This window comes from Sinocyclocheilus grahami, unplaced genomic scaffold (assembly GCF_001515645.1).
Source record: "Sinocyclocheilus grahami isolate Dianchi unplaced genomic scaffold, SAMN03320097.WGS_v1.1 scaffold1007.1, whole genome shotgun sequence".
NCBI classification, from domain to species: domain Eukaryota; kingdom Metazoa; phylum Chordata; class Actinopteri; order Cypriniformes; family Cyprinidae; genus Sinocyclocheilus; species Sinocyclocheilus grahami.
This window is the reverse complement of record NW_015506186.1, coordinates 213,821-226,057: the sequence shown is the minus strand read 5'-3', so window position 1 is coordinate 226,057 and position 12,237 is coordinate 213,821. Positions and strand designations below refer to the sequence as shown.

At 39.7% G+C, this 12,237-nt stretch overlaps 2 protein-coding genes across 3 annotated transcripts; both read left to right on the top strand.

The window, feature by feature from the left end:
• The first annotated feature begins 18 nt into the window (after positions 1 to 18).
• On the top strand, positions 19 to 3,608 carry LOC107565539 (myelin protein zero-like protein 1). The gene is made up of 3 exons (XM_016250787.1): positions 19 to 239; positions 1,708 to 1,837; positions 3,425 to 3,608. Exons 1-3 carry the CDS (start codon positions 104 to 106, stop codon positions 3,606 to 3,608), a joined length of 450 nt encoding a protein of 149 aa, XP_016106273.1. The 5' UTR covers positions 19 to 103.
• A 2,730-nt stretch (positions 3,609 to 6,338) lies between these two features.
• lrrc32 (leucine rich repeat containing 32) lies at positions 6,339 to 12,015 on the top strand. Of its 2 annotated transcripts, none has more exons than XM_016250795.1 (3): positions 6,339 to 6,514; positions 7,288 to 7,378; positions 9,799 to 12,015. In XM_016250795.1, exons 2-3 carry the CDS (start codon positions 7,292 to 7,294, stop codon positions 11,710 to 11,712), a joined length of 2,001 nt encoding a protein of 666 aa, XP_016106281.1. In that variant the 5' UTR covers positions 6,339 to 6,514; positions 7,288 to 7,291; the 3' UTR covers positions 11,713 to 12,015. The 2 variants fall into 2 exon arrangements, with proteins under 2 accessions (XP_016106281.1, XP_016106280.1); XM_016250794.1 differs by having other exon boundaries at positions 7,118 to 7,378.
• Positions 12,016 to 12,237: the final 222 nt, after the last annotated feature.

The window sequence follows — 12,237 nt, the reverse complement described above, 5'->3', positions numbered from 1 at the left end:
TCAACACGTATGCTCTCTTCTGCAGATCTTCTATTACTCCGGTGGAAAGCCGTTTCCGGGCTCGGTGCCGCAGTTTAAGTCTCGTGTGGAATGGGCCGGAGACATGAACAAGAAGGACGTGTCGATCCGTGTGCTCCAGATGCAGTTCAAGGACAACGGGACGTTCAGCTGCGACGTGAAGAATCCTCCAGACATCTCCGGACAGGTGTCCTTCACTAAAGTCAGGGTGGTCATGAAAGGTGAGCGTCATCATCGGAAACATCCTGCGACTTATATGTGACCCTGGAGCACAAAACCAGTCATAAGGGTCAATAAGCTTTCCATTAATGTACAGTTGTGCTCATAAGTTTACACACCCCTTGCAGAATGTGCAAAATTGTGGAACTTGTGGAGTATATGTAAACATCTGTAATGTGAAACGGCTTATTCAGGACAGTACTAAATTAAAAATAACATGCCATTTTTGTGATCCCTCTTATTTTGTTTCAATTATTAACATTTTGCACATTCTGCAAGGGGTATGTAAACTTATGAGCAAACTGTGTGGTTTGTTAGGATAGGACAATATTTGGTCGAGATGCAACTATTTCAAAAAAGAATCTGAGGATGCAAAAAATCTAAATATTGAGAAAATCATCTTTAAAGTTGTCCAAATGAAGTTCTTAGCAATGCATATTACTAATCAAACATTAAGTTTTGATATATTTACGGTAGGAAATGTACTAAATATCTTCATGGAACATGATCTTTACTTAATATCCTAATGATTTTTGGCATAAAAGAGAAATGTATAATTGTGACCCATACAATGTATTGTTGGCTATTGCTACAAATATCCCCCAGCGACTCAACACTGCTTTTGTGCTGCAGGGTTCGCTTTAAACAAATTGGTTTACAAGTTTGGCCTCTGTATTGCTGCTTATAATAAATGCCATTATAATAGTGTTTATAATGTTCTCAAACATTTCATTTACAGATATCTTACATTATTTCTGAATTTAATAATGACATGCGTCACGCAACTGTGCTTTTTTTTTTCTTTTAAAGATGCAATTTTGGCCCATTGCGAATTATACTCGGGATATATATTAATATGACTTTTTAAAAAATATTATTATTGTTGTTACTAAATAAAACCTATAGCAATAGCGATATTCCTTTTTTTTATTTTTAGTGGTGTAAAATGAAATATATATTTTTATAGCGCATATACAGTAATGCATATCATGTCAAAACGGTTTTACAGAGAAAAATTAAGAAAAATAATATAATTCTTACATTACAATCGTACAATTACAGTACTAATATTTATAGCTGTCTTCATTTCTTCTCAAATTTATTACAAACATTAAACCAGCTTTTATTTTGACAGACAGCTGCAAGGAATTATAAAGCTTCTCTTTAGTTAAGTGCATCTCCTTTCAAGTTTGTGCCGATGTTTGGAGATGTTTGGTTCTCAAATGCACGTTAAAGCGTCTCAGGCTCCGAGCAGATGCTGATGGATTCATGTGGATCGTTTACTCTGAACAGAGTTGGTCTGAGACGCTGGAAACACCAGATCAGGAGCTGCTCACGTGTAAATGAACACAGTGCTGCGCTCTGAAACACAGTGTATACATTTCCATGCTTAAATCAGCCTTTGTGAAGTAGTAGTAGCACAACAGTAATAGTTTTGGGCTCGCAGTAAGCGTGTTTCTCTGTGTTCAGAGGCTCTTCCTCAGACCAGCGCGGCGGTGATCGTGTGCGGCGTGATCGGAGCCGTGATCGGCATCATCATCATCGCTGTGGTCACCTACCTGATCATCAGACGACAGGAGCCCAGTCACGACTACAGAGGGTACGTGTCTGTAACTGATGAACCGTGTCTGGAGGGAGCAGGGCTGCGATCGTGGAGCGATTCTGAGATCTTCTGAGTGCATGATTCTCTCTGGAATGGGTTCTGAGCGTAGATTTCAACAGCAGGTGGCGCTCTACTCTAGTTTTCATCCTCACACTCAAACACTCATGAGGAAGAGCTGAAGAGCTGTAATTTCACCTCGGCTCAGAATGCGTTTATGATGAGATTAATGTAAACTCAGCCCACTGTGAACACCCTTGTGATTCGCTTCAACCTTCTCGAATCTTATGAGTGATTATTTTAGGTTCGAGTGTAAGGATTTGGCTGTTTCTAAAGCATGCAGTGTTCAAAACTAAGCTCAGAATCGACTCGAGAAAGAATCGCCAAAAGAATGCGGAATCATTTCTCGATTCGTGATGCATTGATTTATTTCCCCAGCCCTAGTAAGTAGTGGTGGTGTGGTTTAACTGGTTAACTCTTGTGTGCATGGAGCATGACGTCTGATCTGACTGCGTACAGTGCGTACAGTGAACACGGATGACACAACGCACTGTCTGAACTGTATTACTGACGCACCGAGCGCAGGTGAAGGCTTAGTGTTGAGCTTAACCCTGAACAGGTGAAGCTCACAAACATCTCCGGCTCATATTTCACCACAGAACAAAGCAAATCAAGCTGATCTGAGGACCGTAAATATATTTTCGGAACACTTTACAATAGACTTTCATTAGTTAACATTGGTTACCTACATTAGTTAACATGAACTAACACGAAAAAATACTTGTCTTAGTTCATGATAATTTCAGTTTTTATTAGTGGTGAATTTATAATGATTTAAATAAGACAGCTTTATTATTATTATAATACGCAGTATTATTTTAGTATCATTGAGATACTATTATAGTTCTTATTATTTAAAGTTTTAGTAATTTTGTGTTTTCTGTAATGTTTAGTAGTTTTTTATATATCTGTATAGTTTTTATCAATTTTTCGGTTTTAGTTATTTTTGTTTTAAATAAGAAACGTTGCCTTGGCAAGTAGCTTCAATACGTTTCTTAAATTTTATTTTATTTCGAGTAATGAAAATGTATTTTAATGGTTTTACTTTTAGTTAACTACAGTAATTCTGGTAATAATGGTCTAAGACTCTTCATTGTCATTATTAAGAACATTACATTTTAAGAACTGTTTAGTGGAGGAGACTGAATATATACTAAATGTTTTCTAAAAAGCTCTGCAGCACTGTGCGTGTGCTGAAGTTTTGTTCAAAAAACATGTAGTGCATATGGAAACAAATATATGAAGCGGATCGTGGGACGTATTTCTGCTGCTTTGTGTGTGAAATATGAGGCGTCACGTGACCGATGTGTGTCTGCAGTGTTCAGTCACTAACATTATCACTGTCATTAACCCCGTCAGCTCACATCTGCCTGTGTGTGTGTGTGTGTGTCGTCTCATCTGTCTGAGGTCCGTGTGTGTTTTGATCAGAGCAGCTGATGTTGCGGTGTTTGTATCGTATTGCTTGTCATCTCTCATCTCATTTGTGTTTGCGTCCGTCTCTGTGTGTGTGTGTGTGTGTGTGTGTAGCTGCACCTCGTTAGAGAGTGTGAGCTCACAGAACACTAGGGTGGGGAAGAAAGCGGAGTCTAGCAACGACAACTCCCGCTGCTCCAGCCCCTCTGCCCCCATACAGGTACGAGACTGCAGCACTATCGCGTCACAAGATCATGTTAACTGGAACACTGTGGATGAGAGTGCCTTCATCGACTAACGCCTGTTACACACTTCTGTGTTTTCTTGTTTTATTGGCCTTTTGTATATGAAAACAGCCGTTTCTGTCTAATTTTATACATGCATATATAAATATATTAAACTGAATGAAAGCGTCTGTTTCTTGTGTTTGTGTGTCTGAGAGTGTGATGTACGGAAACTCACTGAAGAAAACAATAAAAAAGATAATTGTGACTTTTTATCTTGCAATTTTGACCTTTTTCTCAGAATTCTGATATAAACTCACAATTTTGAGATACAAAATTTGAATTGACATGTTACCCCGCGATAAAAACCGTGAGTGAGTGAGTGAGTGAGTGTGTGTGAGTGAGTGAGTGAGTGAGTGTGTACACTGTGCATGGAGAGGGAATAAAGTCTTATCTGAATTACATTCCTTGTGCCAAACAGTCCAACACAGCTGCCATCTTTAATCCATGTGCCTGAAATACTAAAATACTGTTTTAAACGCCGGAAAAAGCAGCATTTTGTATGTAAATGCGATTTATCTATAAAACTAAAAACTTAAAAGCATATTCATATATCTTAAAACTTCTGGATACATGAGCCTGAGCTCTTCTCAATAAAACCCATGCAAAAGTTAATATCAGATCATTTTAGAATACAGTATAGGATGTACCGAGTATTCTTCAGTTTCATGCAAAACAGAAATACGACAAATAGAATATCAGATCTCTGTAAATGCAAAATGCATTTTTTTGCATAGTTGTGTTTGACACATGAAAATTGCAACAATGTAACGCTGTAACCTTGATCTCACGCGAAATGTGTCCACATTAAGTGCTTGAATTCGAGGGTGCTGGACCTGGAAGATGTTTGAAAGGTCCTTGAATTTGAAGTTAACCAAGGTGTGGGAACCGTGTAGGAAGCAATCATGGAGAAACTTAAGAAAGTGTCCCGTTAATACGTTCTGTTCAGTGGATTCTCGCTGAAACACCTCTGATTGGCCATTGCGATATAAAATATAGCTTTGGTTTTACATTTAATTTGATTACATTAATGTTTATAAGAAATATTTTAACTGCTGCTATGTAAAAGGAAGACTGCTGTAAAAAAGCACCTTATTTGTTTAAAGTGTTTGCAAACTAAATATTATTGCACTTTTGTTCATATAGCAGTACTTTAATAAAAGTGCGCAATACACTACTTTTGTGCATAACAATGCGATTAATCGCGATTAAAAATGGTAATCGTTGCCCAGCACTAATATATATATATATATATACTTTTGAAACATATTTTAGCAAATATACATTTTTGGCCTTATTTTGAAAAATATTTAAGTTTTTTTTTTTTTTTGGGGGGGGGACGTACATTTAATCTGAATGTTACATTACATTTCTTAATGGAATAATTTGCTCTAAATAAATAAATGAATGAATGAATGAAAATGCACTCACCCTCAGATCATCTGAGATCAGGATGAGTTTGTTTCTTCATCAGATCTGGAGAAATGTAGCATTGCATCAGTGTCTCACTGCAAGTGAATGGGTGCCGTCAGAATGAGAGCTGATAAAAACATCACAATAATCCACAGCACTCCAGTCCATCAGTGAACATCTGGAGAAGACAAAAGCTGAAACACATCCAGCATTAAGACGTTCTTAACTCAAATACATAAGAGTCTATAATCCATAATAACTCTTCCTCCAGTCACTGAAAGACTGTTCCCAAATCATTTATAGTACATTTCATTTCTGCTTGTTTTTATCATCTGGCTGGACCTTTTCTGTATGTGTTGCGCACAAGCACATTTCCACAGAATGTGAGAAAGCGAGTTCAGTCGCCTGAGGCTGTTCTGGGGTCAGTGATGCGCTGAAACACCCGCTAGATGGAGACCGTGTCCGCGAGACACCAGAGAGATGTGATGTTGCATCCTGATGAGAACTAACCACAAGACAGAGCAAAAGCAACGCGCTCGAGTGAAAAGTCCGAGTTTTTCCAGCCGGGAATCCCTGAAGACCAAACCGTGGCTCTAGGTTGTGTTCAGCTTGAATTTAAGCAACACTAACATTAAAGTTAAAAAAGAGAGACACAATGAAATAAAACGATTCTAGAAGCTGGCAGTGTTTGAAGAAGATGCATCATTACGATTTTACAGCCCTTACCACACACACACACACACACACACACACACACACACACAGAGCACTAGTTTTTAACATTGTTCCTTTCATAACTCATGTGTAAAAAACAACTCCTCATTTCAATAAAATACAGTTAGACATAAATTTGCAAAGAACCGTCAACATCAGTTTTCAGAAAGAGAGAGAGACAATAATCTTAATCTTTAAGACAATATCTTAACTATTTTCTTATTTCTGTTTATTAATTTTTTTTTAATGTAATTACCTACTTTATGAATTATAGATCTATTCTTGTTTTGTTTATGTGTTATACAATCATTATTTGTTCATGCAATGGTCAATGCTTTGGCAATACTGTGCTAGTCATGCCAATAAAGCTCACTTGAATTGAATTGTACTGAACTGAACTGAATTGAATTAAATTGAATTGAATTGAGAGACAGAGCAAGAGAGAGAGACACACAGAGCGCGAGAGAGAGAGCGAGAGAGAGAAAGGGAGGGAGGAGAGAAAGAGAGAGAGAGAAAGGGAGGGAGGAGAGAAAGAGAGAGAGAGAAAGGGAGGGAGGAGAGAAAGAGAGAGTTAAAAAGCAAGATAAAGAGAGAGACACACACAGAGTGACAGAGAGAGAGAGACACACACACACAGAGGGAGAGGGAGGTCCGATCCCATACAAGGCTTGAGCACAGAAGGAAAAAACAAGAGTATTTGCAGGATATTTTCACAGCAGGATGAGTAGCGGAGCGAGCGAGACGGAGGAGAGCAGCATGAGTGTGAACAGCAGCGGAGCAGCACACTACTGAGGTGACACACCTGAGACACACCTGCGCTTTACTGCATGCTTCCGATGCTGGCTTTTCTCATCTTGAACTGCAAACAATTAATCTCTTACTCAGTATTTCTGTCTTGTGTTCTAGTATAAATATCTAAACATTCTTGAATCAAGATGTATTTATTGTACAAGTGAAATGACTTAAGATATTATATCTTGTTTCTGTAAAACAAAAGTTAAAAACAAGCAAAAATATCTGCCAATGGGGCAAGAAAAATCATCTTGATTAGCCTTTGAATGAAGATAATTTTTCTTACCCCATGCACTGGCAGATATTTAAAAAAAATTTTTTTTAGAAAACAAGACTTAATATCTGAAATAATTTTACTTGTCAAGTAAACGCGTCTTGGTTCAAGAATGCTTGAACTAGTCAAAAGTAAGAAAAGGATTTTTTTTTGCAGTGTGCGGTTTACGGGTTTCCTTTGATTGGCACACGATGAGTAACAGCTGGAGATCAGAGGGTTCATTTCTGCTGAAACATCACCCTCTGATATATATTTAACACATAATGTGGAAATGGAGATGAACCTTTCATATTTCTGCTGTACTCACCACGTGTCAAATATCAAACACAGAAACCAGACCTAGACAGGAGTGACACATCTGTTGACATCGAGAAAGAGTCGATGTTCCACTTCAGCAGACGTCACTGGAGTTAAAAACAGAAGCTGTGATGTGAGCGCCTGCGGAGTGATGTCATGTTCATGTCATTCATCCTCATCCGCTCGCTCTTCTGTGTCTGCAGCATCATGGGCACGCGTCTCTGGATACTGATGCTCCTGGTGAACCAGGTCTCTCCGTACAGACGTCCAGCAGAGCCTTCGCCCTGTCAAGTGGTGAGTTACAGCATCTCCAGGTCTGATTAACTTCATGCTCAACTTGTGAATCAAACACACTGTCGGTGTTTGTTCAGTGCATCTGTTAATATAGCACTTACCATAATTACTGATGATTATGTGCAATCCCTTGCCTGCAAGCCAAACATTTTCAGAAAATATTTCAAGTCTTTGTATATCAATTGCTTGAATTGAATGGTCTTTGGTGACCATTAAATGGTCAACCTAGGAAATAAAAACCACATGTGAGAGCTCTTTTAGCAATGGAATTAAACAGAGTAAATGGAGACTTTGCTCAAAAGTGTCATTTCGGATGCTGAGATTTGCCAAGATAAGTCTGTAATCGAAAGCCTTGAGATATAAACTCAATAGTTTCTCATCAAATCATCTGTGTTGCTCCACATTCATTGTATAGCTCTATAGTCTTGCTGTAAGGCAACTATTGACTCGCTTGTGTCCGTTTCCTGAGGGTTTATGAAATGCTTCAGTATTAATTAAATAGAATCACACTTAAACTCTACATTAGCGAAGACCAAATGGACCCACATCTAGAGAACCATATTAGGCAGAAACCTCCTCCAGTGAGGACGATTACGAGTCTCAGACTAAACCATAGAGTCTGATGAGATTCAGCATGACTGTGTTCAGGGCAGAAACCTCCTCTGACCGTCTGATTGGACACCAACTAATGAGCGCAGAGGAAGTGTGTGTAATTATGTCTCCATCCTCTCGCCGAACTCTGAACTCTGGCGGAAACAAAGGGTCGGTCCCAGAGACGAGAGAAAATCCTGAAGCACCTTCCCTGAGCCACAGTTATCTAGAGAGCATAAATAAAGTGTAGACGGAGCGCAGATAGTGTAAACCGAGAGCTGCTTTAAGTCATACGTCACGCTAAAAACTGTGGGGTCCATTGTGTTGAAATCTTCCAGGAAACAGCTGTGTGATGTCACGAGTGTACACTAGCAGTCAAGAGTTACGATTTTTAATGTTTGTTAAGGAAGTCTCTTCTGCTCACCAGAGCCTGCGTTTATTTGATACAAAATATAGCAAAAACTGTAAAATTGTGAAATATTTTTACTATTTAAAATAACTGTTTTCTATGTGAATCTCTGTTAAACTGTAATGTATTTCTGTGATGCGCAGCTGTATTTTCAGCATCATTCCTCCAGTCTTCAGTGTCACATGATCTTCAGAAATCAGTATAATATGCTGATCTGCTGCTCGAGAAACATTGATGAATAGAAAGATCAGCATTTATCTGAAATAAAAAGCTTTTGTAACATCACACACTACACCATTCAAAAGCTTGGAGTCAGTATAATTTTTTTTGTTTTGGGAAAGAAATTATAGACAGTTATACTTTTATTTAGCAAGGATGCTTTAAATGTGATGATAAAGACATTTATAATGTAACAACAGATTTTTGTTTCAGATAAATGCTGTACTTTCTATTCATCAAAGAAATCTGAAAAAATTCTACTCAGCTGTTTTCAACATAATAATAATAATAATAACAATAACATTTTTTAGCAGCAAAGCAGCATATTATACTGATTTCTGAAGATCATGTGACACTGAAGACTGGAGGAATGATGCTGAAAATACAGCTGCGCATCACAGAAATACAGTACAGTTTAACAGAGATTCACATAGAACACAGCTGTTTTAAATAGTAAAAATATTTTAAAATGTTATTTTTGTAACATCACACACTACACCATTCAAAAGCTTGGAGTCAGTATAATTTTTTTTGTTTTGGGAAAGAAATTATAGACAGTTATACTTTTATTTAGCAAGGATGCTTTAAATGTGATGATAAAGACATTTATAATGTAACAACAGATTTTTGTTTCAGATAAATGCTGTACTTTCTATTCATCAAAGAAATCTGAAAAAATTCTACTCAGCTGTTTTCAACATAATAATAATAATAATAACAATAACATTTTTGAGCAGCAAAGCAGCATATTATACTGATTTCTGAAGATCATGTGACACTGAAGACTGGAGGAATGATGCTGAAAATACAGCTGCACATCACAGAAATACATTACAGTTTAACAGATATTCACATAGAACACAGCTGTTTTAAATAGTAAAAATATTTTAAAATGTTATTGTTTTTGCTGTATTTTGGATCAATTAAATGCAGGCTTGGTGAGCAGAAGAGACTAAAAAAACCACACATTTTGATATATATTTTAGCTTTTTTTTAAGGAAAAACTAACAAAATTTAGATTTTTTTTTACAGAAAACAAGACATAATATCTTAAGTAATTTTACTTGTACAATAAATCAATCTTGATTCAAGAATGTTTAGATATTTATACTAGAAAACAACAAAAATACTAAATAAGAGAATATGTTTTGCAGTGTGGTAAATACTGTTGGCTAATAGCACTCGTTCTTGCCGGTTTAAGGTCCACGAGGATGTCGACTGCAGCGGCCTGAACCTCAGACGGGTCCCGGCGCGATTGCCGGGCTTCATCCACCTCCTCGATCTGTCGCGAAACCTCCTGCAGAACCTCACGGACCGGGAGCTTCTGGCACTCTCCAACATCCAGCATCTGAACCTCCACGCCAACAAGATCCAGTTCATCCAGCCGGGCCTGTTCCAGGACACGAGCCGTTTGGAGGTGCTGGATCTATCGAGAAACTCGCTGGACCTTTACGGGGCTCTGAAAACTCACGTCGGGCCGCTCAAATCAGTCCAGCATCTGGATTTGTCCGGAAACGGTCTGTTCACGGATATGAGCGACTATTTCCTGAGCGACGCCCCGGTCCTCACCAACCTCTCTTTAGACGGGAACAGCATTACTAAAATAAGCAGGCACACATTTAACGGATCTCAGGCTCTAACAAGCATCGACCTACACAATAACGTCATCATAGAAATCGAAGAAGGTGCTTTCGAGTCGCTGACGGGGCTCTCAGAACTCGATCTGTCGGTGAACTCCCTTTCATGCATCACGGACTTCAACCTCGTTCAGCTCAAAACTCTAAACTTGAGCAAAAACAGCCTGACTAACTTCCAGACCGTTGATTCGGATCTGGAGTTCGAGCTTCTGTATCTGGACCTGAGGGAAAATAAAATCCTGTACTTCCCCGTGCTACCCGAGAGGAACAAACTCATGTACCTGGACCTGTCCAGAAACCTCTTGAGAAGCGTGAACTGCTCCGGTCCGCTAGAAGAGCTGGAGAACCTGAAGGCCAGCGGGTATCTGTTCACCGACCACGACAAACCCCTTTGCCTTTGCGTCAATCAGAGGCACCAGGATCTTCCCAGGTTGCTCTACTTGGACTTGAGCTACAACCAGCTCAAAGCGATTCCGTCCTCGTTCTTCAGCAGCATGGTTTCTCTGGAGAGCCTAAACATCAGCAATAACTGTTTAGAGAGCTTCAGTGTGGATTCAGAAGGCCGTCTGAACTCGTTGAAAACCTTGGACATCAGCTACAACAACCTGCAGAACTTGTCCTTCGGCGAGAGCACGCTGGCTGCGTTGGAAGTCTTGCACCTTCAGGGAAACGCTCTGAGGACGCTAGACGCCGGGATTTTCTCAAGGCTCCCCAACATACGAAGCCTTCACCTTCAGCAAAACCTGTTTAGCATCTGTCCTTCTCTCAAGGGTCCAATGCACGACTGTATCCGACTGTCCTCTATCCCGACCCTGAGCTATCTGTACCTCTCGGAGAACAGTCTTGCATCGGTTCCACCAGGCGCGTTTCGCGGAAGCCCGCTACTTATTCTGGATTTTTCTCAGAATGCCGACATGGGCTTGGGCCCGTCATCTCTCTCAGGTTTGGAGACGACCCTCACCCATCTTTCTCTAAGAGGAAACCAGCTCCAAACCCTAACCGTCGACTTCACCTTCTTTCGGAAACTCAAGTCTTTGGATCTGTCAGTGAACCGACTCACGGGGGTCTCTCTCTGGAGCGGAGATTCTTCTGTGGAGTCCTTGAACCTGCAGAATAACAGTTTGGTAACGCTTGCATCTGACACGGTTTTCGCTCTGCAGAAATCGCTCCGGATTTTATATGTGGGCTCAAACCCGTTGAGCTGCTGCGGAAACCCGTACCTCTTCACGTTGCTCCAGCAGGACAGACTGAATGTGCCGGACATCGCCGCCGCAACCTGCTGGTACACCAGAGACTCAGAGAGCATTGAGATCAGCGTGAGCGCCGTGCAATCGGAGCACTGCGAGTCTGTGGACGGGAAAGTGTTGTGGATCAGCGTGATCGTCGCACTCGCGCTCGGACTAACGCTGGTGTCGGTGGTCGCCTTGAAACTCTGTCACTCGAAAACGCACGGATTCAAAAGAGGCATCAAAGCTTGAGTCAAAAGAAGGAAAAGAAACCAAAGCGTTCTCACCTGACTGTGGTGCCGCATGCATGACCGCTGGGTTTCAGTATGTGATGCGTGGGTGGATCTGGAACAAGTTCAGTGTCAAATCCTGATCGCCATCCTTTGCATTTACATCAGTTGTGACATTTGCTATTTAAACAGAAATGCATGCAATATTCACAGAATAAACTGGTGAGGGTAAAGCAGGACGTGCTTTTGCATTCGAAACCAGACAGATCAGAATCAGAAAGAGCTTTATTGCCAAGTTTGTTTGCACATACAAGGAATTTGTTATAGTGTCACAAGCTTCCAGTACACGGAGACAACAACAACACACAGATAATAAAAATGAGATGTGAATAAAATACACATGCATAAATATAAACCACAAAAAAAGAATAAATTGTATGTACAGGTGTGCTATAGATGGAATAGGAATAGAATAAAATAAAATAAGTTGTAGGGATGTACTAGGGTTTAGGGTGATAAATAAGTATAAGGTTATTGCACATACTGT